This window comes from Bombus affinis, unplaced genomic scaffold (assembly GCF_024516045.1).
Source record: "Bombus affinis isolate iyBomAffi1 unplaced genomic scaffold, iyBomAffi1.2 ctg00000670.1, whole genome shotgun sequence".
NCBI lineage: Eukaryota > Metazoa > Arthropoda > Insecta > Hymenoptera > Apidae > Bombus > Bombus affinis.
In genome coordinates, this window is record NW_026109268.1 from 26794 (window position 1) to 40456 (window position 13663).

The 13663-nt window shown below is 35.2% G+C and overlaps 1 protein-coding gene across 1 annotated transcript; it reads right to left on the reverse strand.

Annotated features, from left to right (window-relative positions):
* Positions 1 to 10769: 10769 nt before the first annotated feature.
* Positions 10770 to 13237, reverse strand: LOC126928201 (omega-amidase NIT2-like; the record flags this gene model as incomplete). Its single annotated transcript, XM_050744031.1, has 5 exons — positions 10770 to 11099; positions 11216 to 11449; positions 11729 to 11897; positions 12340 to 12524; positions 13096 to 13237. Coding segments are annotated over 5 exons (822 nt in total), but the record flags the coding sequence as incomplete, so codon positions are not given.
* Positions 13238 to 13663: the final 426 nt, after the last annotated feature.

Consider the following 13663-nt stretch of genomic DNA (forward strand, 5'->3'; position numbering starts at 1 on the left):
ATAGAAAAACAATTTGACACTGAAAATTGTGGTCAAGATCAATTTTGCGCTACACTTATTTAACCAATTTTCATCAAATCGAAGGTGTAGAATGGCTTGAAAAAGAAACCGCGATAAATACTTTTTTGACACTTTGTACAAAGGTGTATATCAATGTGTATATCGATACACATACTCTGTATGTGTATATCCGTGGAATATATATCCGTTTTTCGAAGCAAAATGTTATCTACCTGTTCAAAAGAGCAAAGCAAAAACACTACATAGAGGGTTTGTTACTGTTGACACTCTGTATTTCCGTGCGCAAAGTATCCAACCAGATATCCAGGAACAGCTTTCAGGGAACGAGATTGAATGTTGATTGAACATACCTATTTGATCGAATATATTTAATATGGCAATGTTACGTATAACAATATACGTATGGAATTTTAAATGTCATGAGGGTTGCAGCGGACTCGATTTTAATTACATTAAACATTTTGCTCATTGATGACCTTACCTTAATTTTTTTCTCCTTCCTCACTTTCTTCTCCTATGCGAGTGACACAGCAAGATTGATAGTAACAAGCGATTTCATTAAAACACAATCTTCTTTTCCATTTGATGAACACGATACGAGACGAGGGAATGATTTAGGAACACGACTTTCGAGCGGTTTCAACAACTATTAAGTTTCATTTATAGCAACGAACACTGCCAAAGACGCAATCAAGAAGCTTCGCGTAGGTGCCGTAGATGACGTAGATGAAAAAAGGTAGATCAAACGTAGTTGTAGTAGACTTTCATGGTTAATTTTATCGAATGCTTTCTCTATGTCTATAAAGAGGGCTGTGCAGTATTCCTTGTTTTCTAGTGCTACTATTATTTCGTTTATAAGCCTGTGCATTTGCTCTATCGTGGAGTGCTTGTTTCTGAAACCAAATTGGTGATCCGGTATTAGTTTTTTTGTCTCTATTATTGTTTTTATCCGGCAATATATTATTTTTTCCAGTATTTTGGAAAATACTGGAAGCAGAGATATTGGTCTGTAAGATGCAGTTTGGTGCGGGTCTTTGCCTGGTTTATGTAACATTTTGATCTGTGCTAATTTCCATGGTTTGGGGAAGTATTGAATTCTTAGAATTGCATTGAATATTATTGTCATTAGTCTTATTGCTTTTGGCGGAAGGTTTTTCAAGATTTTACCATTGATTAGGTCGATACCTGGCGCTTTGTTGTTTTTTGTTTTATCAATTATGTTTCTAATTTCTTGTGCTGATGTTTTAGGTATGGTGTATTCCTTGTCGGTTGTGGTAATAGTGGATTGTGGATCCTCCTCCGTATGACTTTTGAGGTTGCTGTTGTTGATAATGTGTGGTGCGAATGTGTTGCAGAGGTGGTTGGAGAATTCTTCGGCTTGTTCTTCGTTGCTTCTTGCCCATGTGTTATCTGCTTTTCTGATTGCCGGGACGGGTATTATTGGCTTCCTTATTTTTTTCGTGGCTTTTCATAGTGAATAGTTGGTGTTCTCGTGTGTGGAGAGTGTCCCTATGAACTTTGCGAATTCGTTATCGTTGTGCTTCTTTATTTTGTTTTTTATTTCCTTTGCAAGTTTGTTTAAGTGTTTTTTGTTTTCTCGGGTTCTGTATTTTTGCCATTTTGCTTTTGCTATTCTTTTTTCTCTGATTTTGTCGAGTATTTCTTGCGGGATTGTTATTGTTTGTCTGCTGGTTGTTTCGGGTGTAGTTGTTGTCCTTGCTGCTTCTTGAATAGTTGCTGTCAGTGTTGCTACTGCCTGTTCTATGTGTTCAGGAGTTTTCAACGGGATATTGCAGTTTATTTTGCTTTCTATTATTTCTTTGAAAGTTTGCCATTTGGTGGTTTTATTGCATAGTGTTTCTGGTTTGCTATAGTGTATTGGTTTGTTTCTGTATTCAATTATTATGGGTGTATGATCGGAGCTGAGCTCGAGGTTGGGTGTTATTTTTAGTTTATTTGTGTTTAGTCCCCTTGTAACTGCAAAGTCCAGAAGATCTGGTTTTTTGTTCAGGTCAGTCGGCCAATGTGTCGGTGTCCCTGTGGATAATATATTGAGGTTATTATTTCTAATGTATTTTTCCAGTGTTCTGCCTCGAGGTGTAATGTTTCTTGACCCCCATAGCGTGTGCTTGGAGTTGTAGTCTCCCGCTGCGATGTACTTGTCCCCTAGGTCCTGCAAGTATTCTTCCCACATTTGTGTTGTTATTTTGTGTCGCGGAGGCACATATACTGCTGACAACTGGAAGTAGTTGCTGCTAGTTTGAACTGTAACAGTGGTTGCTTGTAAATATTCTTTGTTAACTTGGCTGTGTAGATAATGTTTGATATCGTTTCTGATTATCACTGCTATCCCTCCGTGAGCTTTTCCTGAGGGGTGTTTGGTATCATATATGGTGTAGTATGGTATTTTCAAGTAGCTTTTTGTAGTGAAGTGTGTTTCTGAGACAAGTAGTATGTCTATATTGTTACTGTATATGAATGTTTTAATTTCAAGGGCCCGTTGTTGTAGGCCGTTTGAGTTCCAGGCTGCTATTTTTAGAGTGTCCGTTTTTATTTTTTGCTTAGCACGTTTGTAATTAGTTGTAGCATGACTGTGATTTGTTGGGTTTGCTGTCTGAGTACTGCGTTTTGTTCGCTTATCATTCTGGTTAGCATTTCGGTGTTCTTTATGGATTGTTTGAGCAGTTCTTTGATTTCTGCAGTGTCATTGTTACTATTGCTGTGGTATTGGTTGTGTGTATGTGTTGATTGGCTGGTTACTTGAGCGTAGCTTAGACCACCAATGGTGTTGGTGCTGTTAGGTTTGGTGTTTGTTGCTTGCTTTGTATTTGGTATTATTTCAGGTTTTATGCTGTCCTGTTGGGCTTGTGTGTTAGTGATTGTCCTGCTTCGTAGGGGCGGGAACAGTTTGCGTTGTAGTTGTTTCCTAGCTTCGCAACCTTTGTAACTGGCTGGGTGTTTTCCGTTGCAGTTGTAGCATTTCACCTCCTCTATATTTCCCGTGGATGGACAGTGTATCGTAAGATGATTTTTTGCGCATTTAACGCATGCCGGGGTTCTATTGCAATAGTTTTTAGTGTGTCCATATTGTTGGCACCTTATGCATTGTGGGATTTCTTTTTTATGTCTAGGTGGCTCCACTTTTACTATTGTGTTTAGTAATTTTTCTATATCGTATATTTCTTTGTTGTTGTTTTTAGGTTCTAGTTCAACTAGGAATAGCGGTAACGGTTGTTTGGTATCGTATTTGTTGATGTTATTAATTGACCTTACCTGGTGTCCGATTTTTGCCAGTTCTTCACTTATTTTTCCGGTATTTGTTTTTGGGTGTAGTCCCCTGATTACTGCTTTGTAGCTATTGTCGGTTTTGAGTTGAAAAGTGTGATATGCTGCGTTTTTTTCCTTTAGTGATCTTGTAATTTTTCTGAATATTTCTGGGGTGTTGGTTTGCACTTTCACCTGGTCTATTTTTATCTGTTTGATGATATAGTTGTCTTTCCCTGCGGTGTTGTTTAGTAGTTCGATGAGGGGGTCAATTATTTTCGCGTCTATGTATATCGGTGGTGGTTTGGGAATACGGTTTGTCGGACTTTCCGTTGGGTCCGTTGCTGCCTCTTCTGGCAGTGCGCTGAATGGATTGTGTAACTTGATGTCTTGTAGCCATTGTTTTTTTTCATATGTATCAATTTTCCTCGCGCTTGCGAGCGGGGTTACCTTCCGTTTTTTGCTGGAGGTTGCCACCGTCCAGCTTTCTTCCTGGTGTATTGGTATGTTTTGCTCCCCGTCGGATTATGTTGTTTCCATAATATCATCATTTTTCTCTACATATGTAGAGTCTGTAGCTTTATTTATGAAAAATGTTTCACCGGAGTTAATTATTTTTATTGGTGGAATCTGCATGATTCCACGTTTTGTCTATTTTTGGCGTTAACTTTGTCCCTTTCTCTTCCCTCTTGCCGCACTTTCACTGGAGCACTGTTTCGCACGTCCGTTTAGGTCTCTGCACGTTTCTTGTATTCGTTTCTTGTATTTTTATGAGGAATTCAGTCTTTTTACGCCACAAGAGTCTCAACGTTTTCGTTTTCACGCCTACGTTACGCTCGTTAAACACGTTGCAACAAGACCATGAATAAGGATAACAGCTTTAATGTTTTCACATGTGTTAATTTATTATTTTAGACCTTAAATATTTTATTTATAAAATCTTTATTCAAACAAGTTACCATTGTCGCTACAATAAATCAATGAACGAAATCAGTTTAAATTTAAAATATCATTTCATAATTTCTCGTCACTTGTATCTAAAAACAACAAGAAAACGGTGTATCCACATCGTGCGTAGACGGGAAATTAAAACAGTGGAGCTTAATTGAAACACTGATCATATTCCGCGATTGTAAAACAATAATAGAAAATCGTGTTTCTTTCGAAGGGTATGAAATTGTCAGGAGATTATGCCATAAATGAAATTGGAAACTGGCTGGTCAAAGGGATTAAACTCAATTAAACTGAACTGTGTTATATTGTACAAAGGCTAGAGAACTGCTACCAAATATCTGCTAGTTTAAAGGTGTCCATTATAATTATAAATTATAATTATATTTCAAATTCAATCTCCTAGTAATAAGTAAATTAATATTTTACCTAAAATCTGTGATATAGATAACAAAAATAAATTCTTTACATTATTCGTTAGTTTGCAATATAATTTGAATATTATCTTTATTTTCTGGTGTCTTTGTTATTCTTAAAAGATAAACTGCTTATTTACAAATGTAACACTGCATATGCTATTGATAAATCATTTTATATTTAATTCTGCAACCTTCAGTCATTGTTAAAACTTGTTGTTGACAATACTGTCGGTTAATAGAAATTTCTAAAATCCCCTTGTTTCTACTCGATTAAAGGGTATATTGCAGAAACTATGTTAGCTACAGTGTTAGCTACAAATCACCTTTGTCACTCCATTAAACTTATACACAATAGTATTGTTTCTTGTTTTCATTTAAAATAAAATATGTTATTGTAGGAATGAAGCAGAATGTTCAAATAATTGAAACAACTTTTTGTCCTATAATTAGTGGCTTTCATTATAAAAATTAAAAAAATTTTAATCAACGATATTTGGAAGTTTCGATCTAAAATGACCAGGAATTGAAATAGAAAATATTTTGATGCCAATAAATACGTATTCTTCACACATGAAACAAATATGAAAACAAAAATCGATGTATATGAATGAATTTTGAAATGGGGAGGAATTATATGATTATACCCATTCTCTGTTGCGTTTAATTGTTTCAATTGATGTCTCATGAGAATTTTCATCGAATTTTTTAGAGATCCTGGCTGTAAGGTCTTTTTAAAATTATAAGAACAGATTCAAATTATAACATTTGAAAACTTGTGGTTACAAAACTTACTTGTTTCTCATAATTATTTAAATGAATCTATTCGGCATTTTGAGTGACCGTCCCTTTATGGCTCGGACGGTACCTCTCCTTCCTTTGGTAAATTCCGAATTATCTTTTTTTTTTTTTTTTTTTTTATTTATTTATTTAAATTCACTATTTGTCCAATTTGGACATTTGGTGGAATTTTTTAGCGGTTACATTAGCATGTTGGTGGCTACCCCCAGCGGGGTACCATCCTCGTGTTTGTTAGGTTATGTCCTTTATAAGGTCTGCTGGGTGCTTCCTTTTTAGTCTTCTGTCCATATTTGTGATTTTGTATGTTTCCGCAGCTAGCCGGTTTATGTGTGTTGCTATTCTTGATTTGTATTTCTCGGAGTATCTGCTGATTTCTTCCTTGACCGTTGGCATTCCCAGGTCCCTTCGTATATCTTCGTTTCTGACGTACCAAGGTCCGTTTACTATTGTTCTGAGTATTTTAGCCTGTATTACCTCTATTTTGTTTATATGGCTCATTGCTGCCGTCCCCCATAGTGGTATTCCGTACGTCCAGATTGGTTTTATGATCGTTTTATATATTTTTACTTTATTTTCTGTGCTTAGTTTGGATTTTCGGCTTGTTAGCCAATACATTTGTCTCCTTGTTTTCTGTATTTTTTCTACTATTGATTTGATGTGTAGTTTCCAGGTAAGTTTTTGATCTAAGTGGAGTCCTAGGTATTTGACATGCTTTGTTTGCGTTATATGCGTACCGTTCAATAGGATGTTTGGTGGTATCTTTTTCCGTAGCGTGAATGTAATATGGTTGCATTTATTGGGGTTTGCTTTTAATTGTTTTTCTTGTAGCCAATTTTCTATTTTTACGATATGTTCTTGTAGTATTTTGACTGCCGTTTCTGGGTTAGTATGCCTGGCTAGTATAGCTGTGTCGTCCGCGAATGTCAATACTGTGCTGTTGGTAGTTGTTGGTATGTTCGCCGTGTATAATGTGTATAGTATTGGGCCTAGGACGCTTCCTTGTGGTACCCCGGCCTTGATGTCTTTAACTTGAGAATGTGTGTCCTTGATTTTTATTACGAAGGTTCTGCTGCTTAGGTAGGATTTTATTAAATGGTGTATTTGCTCCGGGAATTGTTTCCTAATTGTTTGTAGTAGACTTTCATGGTTAATTTTATCGAATGCTTTCTCTATGTCTATAAAGAGGGCTGTGCAGTATTCCTTGTTTTCTAGTGCTACTATTATTTCGTTTATAAGCCTGTGCATTTGCTCTATCGTGGAGTGTTTGTTTCTGAAACCAAATTGGTGATCCGGTATTAGTTTTTTTGTCTCTATTATTGGTTTTATGCGGTCGTATATTATCTTTTCCAGTATTTTGGAAAATACTGGGAGCAGTGATATTGGTCTGTAGGATGCAGTTTGGTGCGGGTCTTTGCCTGGTTTATGTAACATTTTGATTTGTGCTAATTTCCATGGTTTGGGGAAGTATTGAATTCTTAGAATTGCATTGAATATTATTGTAATTAGTCTTATTGCTTTTGGCGGGAGGTTTTTCAAGATTTTACCATTGATTAGGTCGATTCCTGGCGCTTTGTTGTTTTTTGTTTTATCAATTATGTTTCTAATTTCTTGTGCCGATGTTTTAGGTATGGTGTATTCCTTGTCGGCTGTGGTAGTAGTGGTTTGTGGATCCTCCTCCGTATGACTTTTGAGGTTGCTGTTGTTGATAATGTGTGGTGTGAATGTGTTGCAGAGGTGGTTGGAGAATTCTTCAGCTTGTTCTTCGTTGCTTCTTGCCCATGTGTTATCTGCTTTTCTGATTGCCGGGACGGGTATTATTGGCTTCCTTATTTTTTTCGTGGCTTTCCATAGTGAGTAGTTGGTGTTCTCGTGTGTGGAGAGTGTCCCTATGAACTTTGCGAATTCGTTATCGTTGTGCTCCTTTATTTTATTTTTTATTTCCTTTGCAAGTTTGTTTAAGTGTTTTTTGTTTTCTCGGGTTCTGTATTTTTGCCATTTTGCTTTTGCTTTTCTTTTTTCTTTGATTTTGTCGAGTATTTCTTGCGGGATTGTTATTGTTTGTCTGCTGGTTGGTTCGGGAGTAGTGGTTGTCCTTGCTGCTTCCTGAATAGTTGCTGTCAATGTTGCTACTGCCTGTTCTATGTGTTCAGGAGTTTTTAACGGGATGTTGCAGTTTATTTTGCTTTCTATTATTTCTTTGAAAGTTTGCCATTTGGTGGTTTTGTTGCATAGTGTTTCTGGTTTGCTATAGTGAATTGGTTTGTTTCTGTATTCAATTATTATGGGTGTATGATCGGAGCTGAGCTCGAGGTTGGGTGTTATTTTTAGTTTATTTGTGTTTAGTCCCCTTGTAACTGCAAAGTCCAGAAGATCTGGTTTTTTGTTCAGGTCAGTCGGCCAATGTGTCGGTGTTCCTGTGGATAATATATTGAGGTTATTATTTCTTATGTATTTTTCCAGTGTTCTACCTCGAGGTGTAATGTTTCTTGACCCCCAAAGCGTGTGCTTTGAGTTGTAGTCTCCCGCTGCGATGTACTTGTCCCCTAGGTCCTGGAAGTATTCTTCCCACATTTGTGTTGTTATTTTGTGTCGCGGAGGCACATATACTGCTGACAACTGGAAGTAGTTGCTGCTAGTTTGAACTGTGACAGTGGTTGCTTGTAAATATTCTTTGTTAACTTGGCTGTGTAGATAATGTTTGATATCGTTTCTGACTATCACTGCTGTCCCTCCGTGAGCTTTTCCTGAGGGGTGTTTGGTATCATATATGGTGTAGTATGGTATTTTCAAGTAGCTTTTTGTAGTGAAGTGTGTTTCTGAGACAAGTAGTATGTCTATATTGTTATTGTATATGAATGTTTTAATTTCGAGGGCTCGTTGTTGCAGGCCATTTGAGTTCCAGGCTGCTATTTTTAGAGTGTCCGTTTTTATTTTTTGCTTAGCACGTTTGTAATTAGTTGTAGCATGACTGTGATTTGTTGAGTTTGCTGTTTTAATACTGCATTTTGTTCGCTTATCATTCTGGTTAGCATTTCGGTGTTCTTTATGGATTGTTTGAGTAGTTCTTTGATTTCTGCAGTGTCATTGTTACTATTGCTGTGGTATTGGTTGTGTGTATGTGTTGATTGGCTGGTTACTTGAGCGTAGCTTAGACCACCAATGGTGTTGGTGCTGTTAGGTTTGGTGTTTGTTGCTTGCTTTGTATTTGGTATTATTTCAGGTTTTATGCTGTCCTGTTGGGCTTGTGTGTTAGTGATTGTCCTGCTTCGTAGGGGCGGGAACAGTTTGCGTTGTAGTTGTTTCCTAGCTTCGCAACCTTTGTAACTGGCTGGGTGTTTTCCGTTGCAGTTGTAGCATTTCACCTCCTCTATATTTCCCGTGGATGGACAGTGTATCGTAAGATGATTTTTTGCGCATTTAACGCATGCCGGGGTTCTATTGCAATAGTTTTTAGTGTGTCCATATTGTTGGCACCTTATGCATTGTGGGATTTCTTTTTTATGTCTAGGTGGCTCCACTTTTACTATTGTGTTTAGTAATTTTTCTATATCGTATATTTCTTTGTTGTTGTTTTTAGGTTCTAGTTCAACTAGGAATAGCGGTAACGGTTGTTTGGTATCGTATTTGTTGATGTTATTAATTGACCTTACCTGGTGTCCGATTTTTGCCAGTTCTTCACTTATTTTTCCGGTATTTGTTTTTGGGTGTAGTCCCCTGATTACTGCTTTGTAGCTATTGTCGGTTTTGAGTTGAAAAGTGTGATATGCTGCGTTTTTTTCCTTTAGTGATCTTGTAATTTTTCTGAATATTTCTGGGGTGTTGGTTTGCACTTTCACCTGGTCTATTTTTATCTGTTTGATGATATAGTTGTCTTTCCCTGCGGTGTTGTTTAGTAGTTCGATGAGGGGGTCAATTATTTTCGCGTCTATGTATATCGGTGGTGGTTTGGGAATACGGTTTGTCGGACTTTCCGTTGGGTCCGTTGCTGCCTCTTCTGGCAGTGCGCTGAATGGATTGTGTAAAGGCTATATAAAATAAATTGTGTACAGGCTATATATCACGTAATTATTCACGACGATCGTAACGTTTAAGTCCAATTCGAGCTTAAAATCCCACGTGAGCTATACTACCACAATAGCCTGAATTTCTATTTGTTCGTTTACTGCCTGTTCGTACTGCCTGTTCATCCGTTGTAAATTACAGCAAAATCTTCTAATGTGTTCCAGAATATGTCTTCATGGAATTTTAATAATTTATTAAATCTATAGATAACAAATGTAAAACTTATTAATTTATAATTAATATAAAATAAGAGAGCACGAAACTTCCTATTTTATGGACATATTAAATATTTGTAAAAAATTCTCTATCATTAGTATCACTTTAATTACTTTAAAGGATATAATCCCATAAAGCCGTGACCCCTGAAAGAATCGATGTTCACGCGTGACAAATTGGCGTCGTATGAAAGTTCCGGTATGAACGTTACTAGAGCTGATACCAGCTAGGGGCACAGGTATATGTTCTGGGTCCATTATATATTTATAAAGGGCTGCCGATTCAACGAGTGGTCCGGGTAAATTTAAATTGTAAATAGACAGAGATTTCAAGTAAAAGCCTGGATAAGAGCGGATATGGTATGAGAGTCTGTTGTGGAAAGAGGAACAGGCTGCTTTTATTTGTAAAGTTTGAATTTCCTCTATATCGAAGGTGTTTAAGCCGCAAGTGTGTTTCATGTTAATCGTTCATGTTAATTCATTCGAGACCGAGATTTTATTGAAATACGATTCCTGGGTGTCAGTACGATCTGAATGTTTTGTTAGAATGATACTGTGCTTTTCTCTCTCTGGAATATCCTTTTCATATTTTAATTTTAAATCGATGACAATCTTAAATTTTGTACCTCATGTTTTTAAAATATAAAATTATATACTATGTTATGCTATAATGTATTATGTACAGTTATATATATTATGCCTACTGATTGATATGAATTTCTTTCGGTCTCGAATGCGTTAAAACGGAGCGCAAAGAAGTCGAAATTACTTATTGTAATTGGTAAAACATCGTGAAAGGCAAACAGATACAAGAAAGAAGTTAAACTATAAATTATATTTGCGACATTGTTCTGTTTTTGCTTTCATTAAGCCTTTCATCAAGACAGCCGATCTATAAATATTAATCGACCGATTTCTCTAAGCTTGTAACTTCAAATTAATGTTTATATATATAAAGAGTTACGTATTAATCTATCTAAATATTTAAAAAGATGTTTAATGTTATAAATGATGGATATTAAAGATGTTCAAAAGAATGTAGTCTTCGCGTGTTCTTTATCATATCCCTGATCAAAGACATTCCAATATTATTACAATATCCAATTACATATTGATACACAAGATATACAGATTATTATTTATCACATTTTGGTTTTCTTAATTGAGTTATTCATTTAGTATCATTAAATGATAAGTAATTAGTAATAATTCATAAAAAAAAAAACGGTATTGTAGTAGAAATATTATAAGAAAACATTTTCTGTTTCAGTGTAGAGTTACTCCTTCTTATAGACAGTGTCGTACAAATCCGTACGTCTTTGAGAAAATGTAGGTATCTGAGCCCTTACTTCCTCAACAACTTTCAAATCTGAGAGAAAAGAAAAACATACGAAGTAATAAGTAATGCTTGCTAATAAATTCAGCAAATACAGAGGGAGCCGGCAAAATCGATAAACCAACGTTTAATGTTAAGCTGGAAATTACCGATATCGGTGACCACGATATTTTCCTGAGTTTCCAAATCATAAAGGATTTTCCCCCAGGGATTTGTCAACTGTGTATGTCCCCATGCGACATAACTTGCTGAAGGAACACGAGCCGGTGATATACAGGCGACGTATAATTGATTGTCATTCGCTCTGGAACGCTGAAGTAATGACCAGTGCAGTGGTCCAGTGGTCATATTGAATGCCGCCGGATATATCAGCATTTGGCAACCTAACACAGAGAAACGGGAAATATGAGACCACTGAATTTTAGTTAACTTTGTAGGTGCACAGTCCACATTCCATAATTTATGAATATGCGAGAACAGTCCTCTTGTCGTGCTTCTAATTCTTTTATTTATTTCATTTTCAGCGAATATACTGGTTTTTTTAATTAAGCTCCTTTTTATACAGAGTTACAGATTATATTGATTATATTTTATATAGAATATATTTAAGAAAGATAGTTACTTTCCTGCTAGTTAAGTATTGTTCGATTAAGCTACTGTACCTTTGTTCCGATAAATGCGTGCCATTTCCTCGAATCTGATATCATAGCAAATGCCAATACCTATTTTCCAGCCCTTCACATCAAACATTGTTAGGGAATTACCAGGACTGAGTGAATCACTCTCTCGGAAAGTAATCTTGTTGGGAATGTCGATGTCGAATAGATGTACCTAATAACATAAAAATATAGTTGCTAACTCTATTGCTGTAACTTTTGTAATTTAACATCAATGTTACGAACTTTTAAACTTTAATTGTTTTTTATTTAATAACTGACAGCGTTTTTATCACTTTCTTTTATTAAAAAGTTTTATCATTTAATAATATTTGAGAAGGAATATTTTTTAAGAAAAAATAAGTTTTTTCCTATGTGAAAAATTTATATTACACGACAAATATATTGTACAAAAACTTATATATTATATTACGACAAAAATGTATGTTTCTCGTATCAAAAAGTATTTTATAAACCTATAACATATTTTGTAAATTATAGAATTGGTTATAGTACACGTATGTACATATGTATATTCCTAAATTATTCCTAGATAGAGTCACTTTCTCCACCCCAATATTTTCAATTTCAAAGCCACATGGACGTATATTATTTACCTTCCGGTGTTTTGCTATCAAAGTTCCATCGGGACCCCAAATAGTACAGGTATTGTACAATTTATCGCCCTCTATTTCAGGTATCGTACCACCAACTACATAAATGCTGTTTTCCTTAGCTGCCTTCGATAAAGCAACGCTCGTTTCACCATCAGGAATACTCTCGGCGTATTTTGGAAAGTATTCTGCATTGCAATATTTCAATTAATGAAAAATAACTGTCCTTTGTTCCAACCATAAATTAGGTTGAAATGTTTGTCAATTTTTTATTTTTTAAATTATTAAAATAACTAAATTTTATATTTCGATTTACTTAAATATATAATTACTTAGATAATAGTACATATAATAAATTGTTTCTACAGGTTCAAGATGAAAAATGAATATTTAGAAATGTTCAATTACAATCATGCTATTTGGGTTAGTACCAGTGACTTGTTACTTAACGACTTTGCTAGTACTTTTTCAAACATAAAGTTAGATTTTAACTAACTTTAATTTTTAACTACTATAGGTGGAATTATAAATACAAAATAATTGATAATACTAGTTTATAAGTACCTAATTATTAGTATCTTAAAAAATATATTTATACAAAAATCACGATAATCATAAAACTGGGGAAATTCTATATTCTCGAGTCAATTCACAATCTTTATGGAAGTATAAACGATAAGGTAATTTGTCTACTTTTACTTTTTTCTATATAGTTGTTATACATATAATAAATTATTAGAAAAAGAAACAAATTATTACGTATTCCATATGGTGAATTAAAGCATTCAGGAAGAGCGATAATATCAGCATTATGCTCTTTCGCGCTGGAAATGTAGGAAACTGCCCGCTCTACATTTTTGCTTTTTACTTCATTTACTTGAAGTTGTACCAAGTGCCAAGCGAAATGCTAAAATGTTGGAAAAGTTAAATACACTCGGTTATATATTTCCCATACTTTTTATCTATAAATACTTTATACATAGTGAATACTTACTCGACATCGTTCGCACTACTTGTTTAGCGATGTTCGTAAGTATCATAATGTTCTTTGAGGTCATGTATGGTACTACTCGATATCAACATTACGTAAGCAATACGCGGGGATTTTTTATAATTATTGATAAAGTTTAGGACATTAACTTTGATGTAATTGTAAACATTATTACATATTATAATTAAATGTAATTTTCAGTTAAGGGTAAGAAAAGAAATATACTGTAGTATCGTGGGCAAAAGGCCCAAGATATCGGCCGAACCGTATACAAAGTGGCGAGAGCCGTGGCGCCGTCGAGTACATCAATGTGTCGTCGGTCCTTTCAAGTGGACA